The sequence below is a fragment of the Gobius niger genome (genome assembly GCF_951799975.1).
Source record: "Gobius niger genome assembly, chromosome: 11".
NCBI lineage: Eukaryota > Metazoa > Chordata > Actinopteri > Gobiiformes > Gobiidae > Gobius > Gobius niger.
The window spans coordinates 7,813,728-7,833,267 of record NC_136862.1 but is presented as its reverse complement, the minus strand read 5'-3'; the positions used below and the strand labels follow the sequence as shown (position 1 = coordinate 7,833,267).

Here is a 19,540-nt window from a genome sequence, read left to right as displayed (position 1 = left end):
GGCGTTTGAGAAATTTAAGCAAAGTCTGCCTCACATTGGGGCAGTGCTTTGGGCGGGTAAGCACAAATAACCATATGATAGGTAAATATTTCAATAAAGAAAAAAAAGAGAATATTTTATTATGCTTCAAGTGTCTCCTTATAGATAAATGTGACTTGGAGAACCAGGGCAGGTACAAACAAAAAACACACACAATGAAAACATAATTATGCCACAAACCCCACACACACACCTGAGGCAGAGTTCATATAAACCTAAAGCATCAAATCACCACCAATTTACTAGATTACAAAGTCAGTTCATAATGGTCAGTCTACGACACCACAGTTAGTCCCAGACCCGAAAGTCTTCGGCAACAAATAGAAAGAAACATACATGTGAATTACACCTGTAGTACATGTTTGAACCAACAGCATGGCCCTTTACATATTACACAAAATATTAACCTTAGAAGTCCAGTTCATTTCAATCTGTTTAACAAATAAACATGGGAATCAATGTGTGTTTATTACCATTCATGGAAACACTTTATTTTACTCTAGCCTTGATACATTGTACCTGCCATATTAAGTACAATGTAATGTGCCTTGTAACACTGTGTAATAACTTGTACCTACAGGTTACATACACAATGGAATAATGTGTATTAGTACTTTGGAGGTACACAAGTTAAGTTGTAATTTATGCAACTCTGTAGAGAAATGTGTTCTCTGCATTTGACCGATCGTCAATAATGCGCAGCCAGGCTGGTGGTCAGAAACACCTGGCAGGAGGATTAACCTATTGCACCCAGACACGGGGAGAACATGCAAACTCCACACAGAAAGCCCCCGTCCAGGTGGGAATCGGACCCGGGAGCTTGAAGCTGTGAGGCACGAGCGCTAACCGCTGCGCCACCGTGCGTAATGTAATAAGACATAAGACCCTAACCCTAACCTAAGGGTCTTATGTCTTATTACATTATGTAACTCCAAAGTACTAATACACATTATTCCATAGTGTATGTACTGCATATGTAAATACACATTGTTACATAGCACATTACATTGTACTAAATGTAGTTTGGTGCAATGCATCAAGGTGCTGTAAAATACAGTGTTACCCTATTGGATTCATAGGGACTCTGCATTACCGACCTGACGGCTTTATCTCAAACTCTTTATGCAGGATGTGAGTGGGGTCAGCTGCTATTTTCTTCTCTGCTCTTTTTGCTAAGTAAAAAAAAAAAAAGGGACTTTAACAGCTACCAAACCAGGTTGTAATACTGAATAGAAAAACTGATTCAGTGCAGGCTTTATAAAATGTTCTGGCTCAACACAATGCAACCTTAACCTTCACAAGAAATGTAAACGCTTCACAGATCGTTTTACTTATTTCAAGCTAAATCATCCTAATAACGGTTGCTCTTCTTGATTTATATTTTCCACATAGCAATGGAAAGGTATGCATTGACTGCTTTTTCTGCTCAGCTCACTCAAAGCCATTCACGCCTGTGGCTTGGCTGAAGTGTCTTGAAGTGTCTGATTTTGAATATGAATGCATTCAGCCTTTGCGCCAGAACAACCCTTACCTCGCGTGAACCTTGACGATCCACAAAGAGTTGAGGGACAGTCCCGCTCACATTTAGGATATAATTCATGCTGCACCGCTTTAAATCCTCCTTTAATGTCGGCTAATTTATCTGCTAATGTGGAGGATTCAAGCGCTCATTTCACTGGGAGAATGAGACAAACCGGCCCAGGCTAATCATTGATGCTTATGTAGTCTCGCCGGCCCAGGCTCCCACTGTTTCCATCATTGTAGAGTTTAGCCGCAGCCATTATAAAGGTCTGAAGTGGATGAAACTTCTGGTGTGTTCTTAATATTTCAGCTAATTTCATTCTTCCTCCCTTCTTTCTTGATCGAGGAGAGATCCAACTGTCCATAATCCGCCTAATGGTGGGAAGAATGTATGAAGACTTTTGATAACAAAGCCAGACTTGCCTGCTGAGTTACAGTTTCAAGCAAAAAGTTATGGTTTTGAGCAAAAACTTTCCTAACGACTTGGTATGTAATTGGAGAATAACTTATTTTCCTTTACCATTTGCAGTAGAAAAAGCACAGGGTTTAGGCTAAATTGGTGAGGCAAAACATTTAGCCAGAAAGTTTTTCAACCAATAATGTAGCTACATGCAAATACAAGTGCATTGGATTCTCCGGGTGTGAACCTCTAGGTACCTCACGATTCGATGCTATACACCAGAGGTAGGCACGTTTACATTGTTCATCATTGCAAAACACCAAGGGCCGAACCTCACCATTGTAGCTGAAAGTAAAGAACTTTTTTTTTTTTTCTGGCTCCGCGGGACCCAACATTACCCCAGGATGACAAGCAGTGACCCAAACAAACTGTAATTTGTCATATATCATATAAAACACTGTATTTTCATGGCACCACAGCATAACCAGCAGCTAAAGAAACTCTTCTTAGGCTTTTCTTCTTCGCATTTCAGTAGATTCCGAACTCGATTCACATGTTTTCTCAATGAAATGCATCTGTTTCTCAATTATAATTTACTGCGGTGAAGTTCAACAAAAGTAAATTATATTCTTCCTGGTGGTAGAGAATCACACTGAGGCCAGGACTGCACCTCAAATTCAATGCTAGTTCATTAATAGTAGTTTGTGCCAATATTGAGTAACTCAATCAAATGAACTTGTAAATTATGTTTTTCGCCAAGTCGTAGAGCAGTGGTTCTCAACTGGTGGGTCTGGACCTAAAGTGGGCGGCAGTGGGTTGCGAGCCTTTCCCAGAAAACATTTATTTTAATATTAATGTACAGAAAAAGTATATAATCGCTCCTTGAGTCTCTTAAAGGGGCTAGATGCAAGTTTGCTATTTTATACTCACTACTGCCACCTTAGGTTATATGTGTAACTGCACCTTCTATATTAGGTTTGTGCATGACGGCACTTCGGACACGAATTAACACCTTTTTGAGTGACAGTGCAGGATTTTAGAGGCAGTTGTGGTGAATAGGCTCATTCTTCACACATTAGGACATGGCTGGAACATGTAGGGGGAGGTAAATACAGGATTTTAACATTTTTAAACTCTGTATAGTCCCTTTAAGGAGACAGTTATCGGGTTGCCTTTATTATAATTGCAGCTTTATTGACGTGTTTAATGCTAATTCAGCAACATTTCTCAAGTCTAAGTCGTATTTGGGTCGCGGCTAGTCATCCCAGGGTGATTGTGGGTCACGACGCCCTACCAAAGTTGAGAACCACACAATTTATAACTGAAGCCATGACTAAATTTGCTATAATTGTTCACGCGGGTCATTACAGAGAGTTTGGAATGTCTCGTCCTTGAACTCTATGCCGTTCTCAGTCCACCCGTCCCAAAACACAGGACCCACTATCATTCATTTTTATCCCAAAGCTAGAGACATTACAATCCCCTCTCCCCTCCAATTCCCTCTGCGGCGCCATCTGGGCATCGGGAGTGTGACTTACGATGCGGTCCGGCGGAGGGGTGCTGCGGATGAAGCACTTGATCTGGCCCTTCTCCCCGTAGAGCGCCTGCTGCGTCTGGGTGCTGGAGATAGTGGGAGGACCTGCGGACAGAGCAGTCAAGGCACAAACACTCAATCATCGCCATAAACTGAAAAAAAAAAACTTCTACCGCTGTACATCTTCCAGGCAATCGCTGCACATACATTAAGCGAGGGGCGGGGGGGGGGGGGGGGGGGGGGCAAGCTCCAAGGGCAAAACTACGTCAACTCCTGTCAAATGTAAAAAGAAAAAAATAAAGTAAAAAAATAAATGTCCTTGTGTTATTTATTTGCCGCGTTTTAATTGGCTTTGAGCGTAACATAAACCCCACCTTAATCCAATCTACCTACGAGATAGACTTTGGGGGCTGTTTACGGCTGCTTCCCGGGATGTAAATCACGGCTTTAGATCACATTAAGCCCCCCGCTGTTATAAAACCGGCCGATTTATTGCACGAGGGCGCGCTCAGAGAAGGTTTAAATAATATAATCACTCAAAGAGGCCGTGTAATTCGAAAAAAGGAGGGGGGGTTGGGGGGGGGGGGGGGGGTTTGGTACGAGCGGGAGGGGTTGCCATGGCGACGGCCTCCAACGCAAATAACACGTGTAGTAAAGAATATAGCAGGACGTCAATGGGATTTACAGCCAGTCTTTGCGGTGACGTAAAAATGAGGAGCATTACCGAAGCGAATAAGACGAGACGCCGCAGGGGGAACAGGGAAAACTGGTTTTGTCTCACTTAATGTTTTCATATAAAAAAAATGGGTGCATAAAAATGGCTTGAAATGCTTATACTTTATAGAGCCAGATTTATTATGTTTTTCTATATTTGTTAGAAATATTTGTTCAGAGTGGATTTTTCAATATCTTTTTTTAGTCTTTGAATAAGCTCATGAGTCATTGTTTTGTGGGGCAGTAGATCCAACCCATTAGATATTGAAAAAAATATTGAAAAAAAAACAAAAAACTTTCACATATTAAGTGCACTGAAAGGTCAGTGGGTGCAACCAAACTAGAGTTGTTGTTACCAGGGTGTAAGAGAAATGCACTATTAGGAAAATTTGGCAAAAAAAACCTCCCATATTGATTAAATCTATAAAGAGGCGGTAACTCAATGCCTTAATGAACCTGTTATCTGCCAGTTCAGGGTCAGTGTTTGCCATTATGCATATTCAAATCTCAAAGTGTATTGACTGAAGAGTTTATAACCTTTATGACAGTATGTTGCCTCATTTGAAAGCCAAGACCTGCTATTTTCTAAAACTATGTGCAAGATCTGTGTGACCGAAACACAACTTTCATCACATTTGCCGTTTCTAAGGGTAATGATTAGGGTTAAGAAAGGCAGGTTGTGTTTCACTCAGACACCTGATTTTGTAAATTAGGCGAATCTTATCTGTTTCCAAGAGAAGGTTTATACATAAAAGCAAACAATAAGCCCAAAAATGCAGGCTCCCTTAAAGGTGCACTATGCAACATTTCACCCCCAAAAATCGAATAAAAGACGAGCATTTATTTCATATTACATAATTGTTATTGAAAAAATACCCCCCCAAAATAATGACCATGAACACCTCAATCACCTCAAATTTGTCGAGCTGCCCATTAGAACATCATTTCATATTAAAAAAAAAGTCATTTGTGCGACAGATACCAGACCCTGTGGAGTTCTGTTTATAGAAGGATTTTTCAGTTTCTCCCATCAATACAGTCTTCAAATTTCAATTTCACCAAACAATCACAAAAAGTAGGCCTAGTTTAATTGAGAGGGGGGGAAAAACCTAACTTTGTATGTTTTTAACCTGTTATCTGTCAGCTTAGGTTAGGGTTAGCAGTTATGCATATCCAAATCCTAAAGCGTATTGACTGGAGAGCCTTACAGCCTATATGTGTGACTCCTCATTTGAAAGCCAAGACCTTTTAGTTTCTAAAACTATAAGTAAGATCTGTGTGAGTGAAACAAAACTCACATCACACTTGCCGATCCTAACCCTAATCATAACACTAACCCTTGACCCTAACCCCGCCCCCGATCAGGGCGGACGGCAAGTAACAGGTTAAATCTGGCTTTCACACATGTTTGTAGTTTTGCTTCTACTGTTAAGACACTCTGGAGCCCACTGAGACGCTAAAGTTTTCCTAAGGTAAATCTTTTTATTCCGACAAACACCTCAATTTCACATAAAACTACCCTTGCTCAGGGAAAAGTCATATTTCTTTGGTCAGTCCGCTGCAGATGACCGGTCAGAGCAGGTGCTGCATGTTAAGCAGCCGCGCTCGCCCCAGAGGTCGACAGAGGGAAGATAAATGCAAGAAACAAATTGGGGCTTCACAAAGATTTGCAGCTACACTGTGGTTGCTGCACAGTATGAAAGAACCATCTGAACCTTGAGCATTCCTGTGGTCATTCAGACGGTACACTTTAACCGGTTTATGCGTTATGGTTTGGGGTCACGCGGTGGACGCAGAGTGACAGCGCTGACACTTGAGAGGCCCACGGCAGATAGAGGAAATGCTGACCATGAGAAACTAAATATTTCCTATTCTCCGTTCAAACGCGCACGATGTTTCACGAAGGGCTCAGGGGGGGAGACGGCTGCTGTCACAAGGAGACAAAACAGGAAAATAAGAGAGAGACCGGGATTGTGTTGTCATAACTGCGGCGATTTATCCGTCAAGGCGATGCTAAAGATTTGTGGGTAAAGGCACACTCCCCAGCTTTTTAATATAAACTCACCACTATAGGCTTTTGCGGAGCTTTCATCTTTTCTTCACAAAATGCCAAACGATTTGACAATGTAAAAAGAGACTCAATTGATGGTTCAAAAGTAAGTATTTTCATGCAAAAGTGCTCATTGTTTTGGCTGATGTGACACGTTAGACACTTTTTGGGAGCAGGTGGAGCTTTTTAGGAGCTGTCGGCGCGATGCTAAGAATAGCCACCGGTGAAAATCTCAAAATTAGTCAAAGATGCGCTCGCGGCTCGAAACACAACTCCAGGTCTCGGATGCCTCTTTTTTGTGCTTGCTTCAACCCCACAGAAAGCTGCCCTAAACCAAACTGGCTTTAAAGCGAAATTGATGATTTTTTTTCACTCAAAAGTTTTCCAGTTTTGTCCAATCCTCTTTTCACAGTTTGATGAAATGTTTGCAAATCGTAAGACATTAATTGCACACTTTTTTTTGTGTGGCATTGAAATATTGTACTTGGGGATAAAAAGGGCATTAAAGCAATTGAATGTGACTTGCATCTGCCTGTATAAAGCCTGTAGATGGTAACATAGTAAACAAAAAAACCCTCTTATTTTTAACCTTTGTTTGTACTACAAATACTTTGGACGTCATTTAGACCAGATGTTCCCAAAGTGGGGATCGGGACCCCTTTAGGAGGTCGTGAGGCCTCGGGTGGGGGTCCCCAGATGATTTCAAGATGAAACAAAAAGAAAAATGCTACTGTTTTTAGCATATTGTTCAGTGTAAAAACCTATAATTAGTGAAATCCTTTCAATTATTCAAAAATAAACAGTTTAAATACATATGAACTTGATGTTTTTTCTGGCTAAAGTAGCATAAGAGGCTATAACTTTGTACAATGGGGGTCCCGAGATGTTTGGGGTCCCAGCCAAAAAAGTTTGTGAACCCCTGATTTAGACAACTCGAGCCTGATCTTACGCCTGGCGCAAGATAAGATAAGATAAGCCTTTATTGATCTCACAATGGAGAAATTTACTTGTCAAGGACCGCGTTGCTCCACACAGGATGGTCGTCTTGCCTGTGCACAGCTGCCGCGCTATGTGCCTGCACCACTAGAGGGCGTCGCTTATAAAACAAAGAGAACTGATGCGTGGTTTATTACAAATTACAAGATTTGGCAGCCTCACATTACTGTCCTTGTTTACATCGCGCTGCCTTGTAGGTTTTTGTAAGCTCTCACAGGTCAAACTGAAAACTTTATTAATCCCACTGTGAGTTAAACACTGGAGAATAAGAGATGTACAGTCAGTCCCGCTGTGGCCCGGGTGTACGTTTAATGTCTGCTCTCGGCCGAAACACGAAAACAAACAAAAACACGTGTTCACCCCCACTCCCCCAACACCCCTCTCCCTTCCCCTCGCCCCCTCCTGGCCACGGAAAAGGTTGTTCTAGATAAAATCGCCCTTTACCATGGATGTTTGTCCAGCCCACTTAACGCACCGGGTCTGGAGCTGCAAGATCTCACACCGTGCCCCTCCCAGGCGGAAAAGAATACACCACAGTCTGCGTTTAGAAACATAAGATCGGGCCCCTCATCTTACCCTGATACTCATTTGAATAATTTCTGCCTCACTGTGGAACATTGCTTCATCTGAACGATAGAAATACAGTACAATCTGGGGAACACTTTAAGCAAATAACAAAATGTATAATGTAACAGCATGAATCACATTGTACTTTGACCTGAAGTGGGCGGTAAAACCATTTTCCAATATTCATTAAAAAAAGGCAATAAATTCATCAACAACTCATCAGAATTAACCGAGCGCATCCGAAATGGTAAACATATGGCGCGAACAACCTTGAAGCGCCCAGTCCTGGCACGCGCTTCCAGCTCGATCCAATCCATCCCAAATGTTATTGCGCCCACTACCAAAGCGTTCCTTCAAAAACCCGGTGACATCCCGCCACTCATCTCTCCGCCACATTTCAGTCTGACCTTAAAATGTCTTTCCAATAAACAGCTGTCCATTTATTTCCCTCCGGCTGATTAATTCGAACGGGCTGGGGATAATTTTTCATTGAACTACGCCTATCAGTCACGGCGCAGATAAAGGCGCGCGGTCGGCCATTAGGAATCGATGATATGCTCCTTATTAACTTTCACTGACAGTTACGGCGGAAGGTTTTAGAAGTCGGCGCGGCGCTTTCATGTCGCCTTTCATCTGACACCGCCGGACAATGTTGGGGAGCGAGGCGCGACGTGTTATTTGGCATCAAGGCGAGACTACATTGTACGAGTATAAGTTATAAAATAAGGCCCAGTATCATCAGCCTCCTGGAGTAATTGCCTCAGTCATATTTTAAGGTTTTGTGGGCTCGGTCGCTCTCCTTACATATAGTTTCACTTGGAAACTAATTATTGCCTATTTTTTTTGTGCATCGAGTCACTGAAGATCCATTGATTTACTTGGAAAACTGTGAAGTCTGGAGCTTCTCAAAATGTGTTTTTCTCTCATTGTGGTGACAGCATCTGTACTTAAAGGGATATTTCAGGATTTTGGACATAGGGCCTTATTTCCTAGTTATCAAGAGTGTTGCTGATTTCTGGCGATATTTTTTTTTGTAATTCATGCAGGCTAGCGCATTCCTACGATATCAGCTAGCCTGCATTAAAAACAGTCTGACCCGCTCAACAGTGCACCTGAGGCCAGACTAACCATATACAAATGTATGTGTCGATAGAGTCATTTTTAACCATTTTGCATTTAAAATAACTTATCTTTGAGCAGCATCAGCTTCGTGGTTGTATAAGCCAGTGGTTCTCAACCTGGGGGTCGGGACCCCCAAGGGGGTTGCGAGACGAATTTGGGGGGTCCCCAGATCATGTAGATAAAATATACATCCTTTTTTTAGCGTCTATTATAATATTTTATTGTCGCATGTGTGTGCTATTTTACCAGAGTGCCCTTATATGTTCGGAATTTGATTAATATTATTTAAACCATTTGCTTTTTTCTTTGTTTATTAAGAATTATGTAGGCTAATGTTCCGATTTCTCACAGTGTGACCCGGGCGGGGGTCACGAACCCCTTTAACTGTTTTAATGGGGGTCGCGGCTTCAAAAGGTTGAGAACCACTGGTATTTATTTATATATTTATTTATTTATTTATTTGATAGGGACATGTGTGAACAATAAACATGTACCACACTACAACCTTTATAGCCAAGGCTAATTTGCAATGTCCGTCCCTAGAAGGGCTTTTCAAATTCACACAGAAAGTACAAAAAATACATTTACAGTAACATTAATTAATTAATTCTGACATTACACAAAGGAAGTGCATTGAGTGCAGACTAAAAATGATTGCATACTTGATCTCTTTTTAAAATATGTTTTAAGCTATGCGGCGGCGGAGTGATCTGCTGGAAAATAGTCCCTAAAATGCAATCTTTCGTGTGATGCAAGGTCAGTTATATTCCAAAAATTATAAATGAATAATTATAGGACACCAGTTAGCGGTCATTTAACAGTTCGAGCTAAAGGCAAGCAGCTAACGTTAGCAACTTTTCGCTGTAACTGTTTATATTCAGGAAGTTTATTCTTGAGAAATACGGCACATGCGATTGAAACAGCAGATTTCATTCAGTCATGTTGTGTTTAGTTCAAAGACGCTGTCGCTGTCGGCCATTTTCTGCCGACTCTTGCGATGCACTGTGGTCTATATTGACCCGTTTAGTGACCTTCGCTGCTCACGACTTCTCAGAATTTTGAGCGCACTACTTTTTTCTCTCTGGACATTCGGACATAAGCAACACATCCTAAGATCAACATAATAAACCCCTGCAAATTGTCAATTTTGTGCATAAAATGACGTATCTTTTTCTTATGCAAGCATTCAGTAAAGGAAAACTTACCATCCATGTTCCCCCTTCATATTTATTTCAGCAATCTACAGGAAAAGTTTCAAATGAGGCTCTTTTTCCCCCTGTTCGCCTGCAGTGTCTCGCCTTGAACTTCTGTAATCTTGAGTTAGATGTGAGCAGTGAAAAGATAAATCGTGGCTGAACTTGCTGTGACTAAGGCGGTTTTTGCACTTGAGCTGTTTTCCGTTCAGCCTCAGCTGCAAAACAGGACCTAAACTTTATTTCAATGAATTGTGTTCAAACGATCAACCCCGTTTCATTTCAAGTCAGACAAAAGCAATCTAAATTGTTTAAAGTGCTGACAAGATGCACAATTTTAACTTTTATTGATTTAGATTTGGAGAATTTTGCTGTTACCCAAAACACACCTGGAGTTGCACTTTAATTGTGTCTGCTTTCTTATATTCAGTCTGATTCCTTTCGAAGACGCGTTTTCTCAATCTGCAAAGTCTTGGAAGCAAAAAACCTGGAACTTGACTTGCACTTTCTGTCAGTGACATGAGCCGCACTTGTGAGTTGGAAAACAAGGACCTGCTCCCCCCTGGACGTCCCTGTGGTTGTTCTATGACCTCCCCCCCAAAGCCCTATTAAAGTCTGAGCGCACAGTCCAAACCCACACTATGCGGTCCTTACCGTTGACGGTGAGGGACACTTCCTTCTCCGCTGCCCCCACTCTGGGAACCACGGCCCGGCACAGGTACTTCCCCGCGTACTCCGGCTTCACCGCCTTCAGGGTCAGCGTGTTCTTGTTGCTGAGAACCTGCAGAGAGAACACAAAAAACTGCCTCAGAATCAACACTTTCTAACTATAGCAAAGGAGCTGCAAATGTACAGGGATGAGCAGAAATTACATGAAGAATTACACAGGCTTTTGAACAGTGTCTCTCTATTGTAGGTCTGAGGTACAGGGCTGGTCACGATGTCTTATGGGTCTAGAATTCTTAGTCTTCACTATTGTAAAGAAGTAAACCTAAGCTTTCAACTAAGCTTTTTACCATTTTACAATGTTGTGGTCTCATCAAAAACATACGAAGAGTTCCTTTGCAAAAGCAGATATTTCCATCTTAAAATTTGTCCTGAATCGTTTTGGATATGGACACTTGTGAAACTAACGTGGCGTAAATTTGATGAAGATGATTTGATTGGTGCAGGGAAGAAGGTCCCGGGTTAGTTTGCCCCCTGGACTGGGCCTTTCTGTGTGGAGTTTGCATGTTCTCCCTGTGGTTTCCTCCGGTTTCCACCACCACTAAAACATGTACAATAGGTTCCCATCTGGGGCCCAGGACACCCCTGAAAAAAGAGATTCTTAATCTCAGTGGGACTTTCCTGGTTAAACAAAGGTCAAAGTGACTAGTGACTTTATTATTTCCCTGGCACTGAAACAGACCTGGTAATGAAAAACACTGCTATGTAATGAGAAACTGTTTTTTCAATGGCACTTATCTGTTTTTGCAAATGGAGCTGTGTCTTTTCGAACCACTCGAGAATCTTTGAGTAATCTTTGGATTCTTCACCAGCTCCCAGAAACTCTTTCCTCGCCTCTCGATCTCTTGCTAAGCCTAATCTTCTCATCACAAAGTAAAAACACTAGACACATGTTTAATGTGCTAAATTGTAATTTTATCATCTATCTAAAAATCTATCTAAAAATCTATTTTTATGCACGCCCTGAAAGTTGTATAGTTTTAAGGGACTTGGAATGACCTCAGATTTAAAAAAAGAAGGTGAAATTGAGCTGAGATTACTTTTACAGAAAGGTTTGTTTTAAGGGTGTTTTTCAGTAAAAGCTATGACTTTGAGAGTATTTTAGTAACATAATACTCAAATAAATACTGAATAATCTATGTTTAGTTGCCCACTGTAAACATTTTGGCAGGATCCTCAAGTTTGTAGGGATTATATGTCACTATCTTCCTTTTTTTGGTAACACTTACCAAAAAAAGGAAGATAGTGACACAACTGTGTTTACCAACATGGCCACAATAACACTCTCTCGTTAATATTTAATATGCTGTATAATATAATATAATATCATATCATATAACACAACACACTTAAAACACTTTTAATGAGGAAATAAAGTTATACCACGGCTTAAGCTCAAAATGCGGTCATGAACTTCAGATCACTTCATCGTCCTTTCAAAAAGCAGCAGATTTCGTTGCACAGTCGTGAACAGCTGAATCGGAGCAACATTTTTTGTTTGTTTTCTTTCTCATTTCTTTCTTCATTTTGTCGCCACAAAGACGCTCTTAATTGCATTCTTTACCAGCGACAATAGCGAGGCGTTTAGTTCTTCAGGTATGTGCCCATCACGCCTTGGTGCAGCGAGTTCCAAGATAAAACAAAATGGGTGCATTGTTACGGTTGAAAGGAAGGAGAGAGCATAAGGTTGTTTGCAATGATTGGAAAGCGTGGTTGAAAAAGTGGATCAAAACAAAACAAAAGACGTTTATTTTGTGTGGGTTTAGGATTTGGAGAATGTCAGAATTTCCACTCAGTTGTACTTCAGAAACAAGATAAGGGCCTTTGATATATTGTAGAAGTGATCGCCTTGAACGTGCGAAGTACATAAAACACAAGTTGCTGAGGAGAATGGCTGAAGCTTTTACCGAGGAAAGTTGGAGACTTTGCCCTGTTTTGGTCAATGTTTAACAAAATCTATTGTTATAATTTGTTTCAACATTATCAACGTATTGATTAATTCTTGTGTGGCCAAAATCACATGGTTTTCTCATTTCAGAAAAGTACAATCTCAAGATGACTTTTACTGATATCCAATCCCAGAATTCAATCAAAGTTAAACATATTTCACTTCATACGGGGAAGAATTAGAATTTAATTAGAATTTTTTAATAGAAAAATTAAATCAGTTTTTCAACTCATTTTCTAATTCATATTTCAGGCGAAATAAACTGAAATATAATGTTGAGGAAACTATAAAAAATGTATTTAATAATAGGGGTGGGGCTAGATGGAAGTTGGCCATTTTATACTCACTACTGCCACCTCAGGTCTTACGCATAACTGCAATCTCTATATTAAGCTTGTGCATGACGGCAATTCGGACCCGAAGTAACAACTTTTTGAGTGAGGCAGTTGTGGTGAATAAGTCTGGGCTCATTCTACACATTAGGACATGGCTGGAACATGTAAGGGGAGGAATGTTACTTAGTTAAATATAGTCCCTTTAATGCGTAATTAATTATTTCGATTAATTAATTACTAAGATTTTAACGCATACACATCCGCCCACAGCAGCATGGACCGAGACGCTTCATTCGGCACATTGGGGACTCAGTTTAGTTTTAAAAAAACGTCCTGATGGGACGATAGACAAACGTACTGCTGTGTGAAGGTTGTGCATAAAAGAGTTTGCCTTCCACTATAGTTACTCAAGTCAAAATACCATCTCAATGCAAAACATGTTGGGGCAAACATAGAAACGTCCTCAATGCTAATGTTAGCTTTCAAAAAACATTTTTTGGTTTTGGTTTTCGATTAATTGTGATTAATTCGCTACAGACCTTTAATTAAGTCCCACCACTAACATTAAAGTGTACTGAAAATAAGCGTTAAATAAATATTCTGAAAAAAGTGAATTTACAAAAAAAAAAAAAAAGAAAAAAAACTTTTAGTCTTTTCTGCAATGCAGTTTAAACTTTGTCGCTCAAACTTTGTGCATTCGTGGAGCTTCCGGGCGTTGAACATGGGATCGTTGGTGGATTTGTTTCTTTTCTTACTTGTGGTGCACGGGAAGTTTGGGAATTTCCAAACTGGCAGTGTCTGTATCTATATCTGGCAGAAAAGACATCAGCACTGCCCCATGACTCACTCTTGAAAGATACTGAAGTTTATGGATCTGTTTGGACCCCGGAGGGCTGAAGAGACTGAGAACCCCACTGCATTGTGGGCCAGAGTTTGTGTGACCTACCTACCTACCTACCTACCTACCTATCTATCTATCTATCTATCTATCTATCTATCTATCTATCTATCTATCTATCTATCTATCTATCTATCTATCTATCTATCTATCTATCTATCTATCTATCTATCTATCTATCTATCTACTCACCACTCCGGACCCCTTCTTCATCCAGACGATGGTGAGAGAAGGGTTTCCAGTCCAGGCGCAGCTGAACACGGCGTCAGAGCCCAGGTCCACCTGCAGAGACTGGGGCTCGGCCGCCATCCTCGGACCAACTGCAGAAACACAATCAATCCATCAGTCCAGTTCATTTTCTTTTTACTTTTAACATGGCCATTTACGATTTCAATCAATACAAAGGGACAACAATGTATCAGTCCAACAAAAACAAAGCATCGGCATGACCAGCTTTAGAAGGATTTCTACCAGCTTTATCACATTGCGTCTGTGTGAGTCACAGGAAATGAGCGGAAATGTAAAGCTATGATTACAGCCCGACCAATATCCCAGCTGGCCAATATCATAGACACACATCTGTATCCATCATCATGTTTTTCTCCAATATTACAGTTATACTTTGCCTAAAAGCATCGGCTCTCGACAAGTTTTTTTTTTTTTTTTCCCGGAAACCTGTCATTTCTACCTGCCGAGCATTAATGCCAGCCTCTGTCCCGAAAACATCCATATCTGACAGGCTCTAATAAAATATAAGAAGAAAAAAAACAACAACAACAACTACAACACTTCGTCTTGTAGCAGCGGCTCAGTGAGCATTATTTTCGGACTCTGACAGGCGATAATCCCATGTGTCCCAAAACGATGGGAGCGTTATTAGCTCGACTGTAATGGTTGTGAGAAGAAGAGTCTGATTTGTCAAAGCACAAATCCAGGAGCGTGTGGCCCGGTTTATTTCAGGTTGATTTCATTTGTGAGGAGAAATACAGCAATTACGTAGATGTCTTATGTTAAAATGATTTGCTTTTTACTCAGTTTGATTAAGACTTGGCTTTGACAGTATCATATGGTGTTTATTTCCCTTTTGCCATGGTAAAGCTGTTATGTTGGTAAACTGTTGGTACATTCTCGAGATCAATCAAAACATAAGAAAAGTATCACCTGCTAAATATTCACCAACAGAATATTTGGCTTTCTATGCACCATCACGTCTAATACTAAAGGGACATAGGAGTAATACCAGAGACTAAAAAAATAGATAAAATAAAAACCTCTGTATGTCGACTGAAGTAAGACTAAATAAAAATGAGAAGAAGAGACTAAAATCGACAAAACCTCCAATGACAGTTTGAAAGAACCTCATATTTTAATTCACAGCCAAAGGAACCGGTCAGTGCTTTGTGCTTTGTTCTCCATGAAGCAGTGGACCTTGATTAAATATGATTGTAATGAATATTATAAATGACAAGTTGATTACACTTATCTTTAATTGAGTGGACTACAACTAGACTAAAACTAAAGGGAGTTATTGAACAAAATCTTAAAATTAAATGACATTTCTCAAAAGACTAAAACTACATTCAAAATGCACACTGCTCTAATGCAGTGGTTCCCAACCGTTTTTTCCTTGAAGCCCCCCAGTCCAAAACTGTGGCCCCACATCTGTATCAAAACATGACAATAATTGCTAATACATATTTCATATATATATATATATATATATAAATAATATATATTTACTGTACATAAAACTAATGAAATAGGCGTGTTTTATTTGCTCAAATAACATAATTTATCACCTGACCTGCCCCCCGGGTAATCCCATGCTCCCCTCCCAGGGGATGCCCGCCCTCCGGGTTGAGAACCACTGCTCTAAAGGATTAGCCATTGAAACCTCTTTAAGTCATTACTGAACTGAGGCTTGTCACTCTTACCTCCTCGTGTTTGTCATAACACCGTATTATAAATATATAGGAGCTGGCTCCAAAATCCCAGCCATATTGCTAGCATGAAGAAGCTTCACTTAGCCCACAATGAATTAGAATCCAAACCAAAGTCATCAAAGTATCAAAGAGAGCTCACATCGTTCATTTTTCATTGTTTAACTCATAATTATTTGTTTATTTAGAGACAATTCAGGTTTATGTACAATTAGAAAGAGCCTTAAAATGAACCCTCCCACAACCTCCGAGGCCTCCGGGCAACTGAGGAACATTGTGCTGAAAATTAGTTACAAAGTTGTGCACCTTGTATTTTATGTTGCATACTTTTGCTTATAATTTCGGAACCGTAGGAGATGGAGACGGTTTCTGTTTTGCATTTTGCCATCGGCCAAAAATAATTGCCAAAAATCTGCATCGGCCTGAGAAAAACCCATGTCGGTCGACCTCTCGATACAATGTACAGATACTCACAGTAGACGTCGACGTTGCGGCTGATGTTGGTGTGTCCCAGAGCGTTGGTGACCTCACAGGAGACGGGCTCCGTGAAGAAGGAGTGATCCACCACCACCTCGTACGTGTCTCCAGTCACGTCCGAGATCACGCTGCCCCCTTTGGCCCACCTGAGCACAAAAAGCGAAACAAACACGACACCGTTACGTTAAGTTCAATATGTTGAATTTGGATCCCGAGTTTTGCTGTATTGTTAGTCAGTGCTTTAGTTTAAACACAAAGGTGTTATTTGTAGGGACAGAGTGCCTCTTTTATTTAGCGTAGCGTAACTGGGGACGCAGTATGTGATCAACATTGTGCCAACTGTTAAAACGTAGCCTGACCTTGTCTAAATCCGTCGTCAACATTGTGAAATGTCACTTGTGGTTCACCTTCTCCTCTTTTTTCAACACACTGCACAGAGTCGGGAGTCAGAGGTGCTCAGAGGCAGCAGTTATCTGAAAGGTTGGACTGTAAATGGATAATTTCACAGCCTCGCGTGACCCACTCTGAATAAAATAGATGAAATAAAAGCCTGAGTGCGATAATGGATTTGAATATCTTGTGTTTGCAGCAGAACGATGTTTTCTTGTCCATAAACCATCATCGGACAGACCCAGAAGACACTTTTGTGCTCTATGCAATGCAAGAAAATCAAGAAAAGCTGATTGGAGTTCCTCAAAATTTGTAAATTACATTAAATATATGTATAGGATGAGGAAGCAAGGTTATAACATGGTCGACAGCTCAAAAAAGTCAACTGTGCCTGCGAGTAAAGCCTGTTACTACCTTTTCTTCTTCACACAATAGCAACTGCACAAACTGAACTCCCTGCCCTGCCCTCCTCACACTGTCAGTCTTTCGCTGTGCGTCTCCATGGCACGCGTTCTGCTGACTCCATCACTCGCCTGTCAGGAGCATCCTCCATTGCCCCTCTTTGAAAACCGGACAAGACACTTCTCAGTGGATCTCCCTTGATGGTCTACCTGTCCCTGTCACACCGCTGTCTGCCTTCCCTCTCCCCCCACGACACCTCTTCAAAGAAAAAGAGAAGAAAAAAAAATGCACAGAGGTCGGCCATCTTGTCAGCATAAAGGCACAGGAGGGTTTATTAACGAGAGCTATGAGGCTTGAAAGTGCGTCTTCATCTGCCTGCACTAGAGACGATGAACGGTGTGTGCTGGTTTCCTCCTTGGTTTTCTGTCCACAATCTCCCCTCACCTATGCAAGATTGTGGTGAAAAATGAACCTCTAAACTCCCACCTGAACCGAGGCTCTAGTCAGGTCGACCCTACTACTCTTGCTTGGAAAAGAATGAATGTGCGGTGCCTGAGGACGTTTGGATTACTGCTCTGACGAGGCAAAATGGATCAACTTAAAATCATCAATCAAATGCTGTCTATGTTTTATCAATCAGTTGTTGCTGCTGTTCTTTTTTATGCTGGTTAAGAGGATGGGGTCTATCTATCTATCTATCTATCTATCTATCTATCTATCTATCTATCTATCTATCTATCTATCTATCTATCTATCTATCTATCTATCTATCTATCTATCTATCTATCTATCTATCTATCTATCCATCTATCCATCCATCCATCCATCCATCCATCCATCCATCCATCCATCTTTCCCTTCCTGCTGCAGTGAAACTTTGACACTATGTGGCTGATGGTGCCGGCACGTGTGAACACAGACTGAACTAACTTTGGAGTAAATGCGGTTGGAACTATAGGGCGGACTCGGGGTGACCTACAAGGCGAAAGATGCTTTTTGTTGCTGTGTTTTTGTCACTTTTTTGTCACCCCTTCATCACTTTTATGTTGCATTTTTTGTCACATTTGAGCTAAAGGCGGTACAACCAAATATTAGAGCGTGTGACCTTTGACTTAGGTGGTGTATAGGGATGCACTGATGCCGATACCGGTATCGGTAGATACCGGTATACCACATGCTTGTACTTATACTCGTACTCATGAGGTCTCGATACCAGAAATCGATACCACTTGACGTGTGGCCTCTCAGTTGAAGAGTGAAAATAGCAACAAACTGGAGAGTTCTTTAGTGTAAATTTATTCCACATAGAGCTGACTTTTTTACAAACGACACTCCCTAAATCAGAGACTGTGCTGGATTTAACCAGAGCTAAATGTTGTTGCAGTGTTTACAAGATACATGCTAATGAGCCGCTAACTCGCGACTAAGAGTTTTACTGACTAAGTTGCTATAAACACACAAGAAAATCTATGCATAACTGAAGAAAAGACGAGAAGAGACCATTTAGCTGCAGTAATAAGCAAGCATATCAATACGATTGTTATATAAAAATAGATAAATGAATACCGCACAGGCATTGAGGAGCTTTTGGACATGACCTGTTCTGTCTATGATGGACAGTGCAATAAAAACTTCTCTTAAAAGTGTCGTCTACTTTACTCAAGGAAATGTAAACGAGTAAATTAACTAATTTCTAACCAATCTGCTGTGAATAAGTCAGTCTATAAACCGTCTATTCACTTCAAAAAGTATGTTGAAGAAAGTGCCTTGTACTTGTATCGGTATTGGCAAGTACTTAAATCAAAGTACTCGTACTCGTATCGGTTTTAGAAAAAGTGGTATCGGTGCATCCCTAGTGGTGTATTATTAAATATTTCCACAGCATCTGTATTCATTTCTTGAATACACTTGACCTGATTAATCATACTTAAGTAAGCAACTTGTGGACTCCAAAAGCGCACAAGTACCACCCAAGGCAGTACGTATATAGTTTAAGAACAACAGGCGCAGTGTTTGCAAGTGCCGTCTTGAATACAAAGCAAGTACAACTGTGAAAGAAAACACGATCCGTCTATTTCCTCCACCGCCTTTATATTTTAGTCATGAACACTTCCAGAAATACATCAATACATCGGATTTTTGTCGACGCGCTCGGATATAGCACAACTGAGCCTTACACGCTACTCTCTCCGACATCAGACGCTGTGGGTTTCTTCAGACAGAGGCCCCTCAAGTGTTTGGCTTTCCTCTGTAGATTCGGCAGACAATAATAAACGTGCGCGGCCTCG

The 19,540-nt window shown here is 40.8% G+C and overlaps 1 protein-coding gene across 1 annotated transcript in view; it reads right to left on the bottom strand.

The window, feature by feature from the left end:
• LOC306969864 (kin of IRRE-like protein 3) overlaps nt 1-19,540 on the bottom strand; it is a 455,290-nt gene that overhangs the window by 23,750 nt on the left and 412,000 nt on the right. Inside the window, exons 7-10 of the mRNA XM_079565619.1 lie at nt 16,458-16,606; nt 14,236-14,363; nt 10,791-10,917; nt 3,499-3,599 (exon numbers count right to left, since the gene is read on the bottom strand). Coding sequence (XP_079421745.1) covers nt 3,499-3,599; nt 10,791-10,917; nt 14,236-14,363; nt 16,458-16,606 — 505 coding nt within the window. The remainder of the gene's footprint in view (nt 1-3,498; nt 3,600-10,790; nt 10,918-14,235; nt 14,364-16,457; nt 16,607-19,540) is intronic.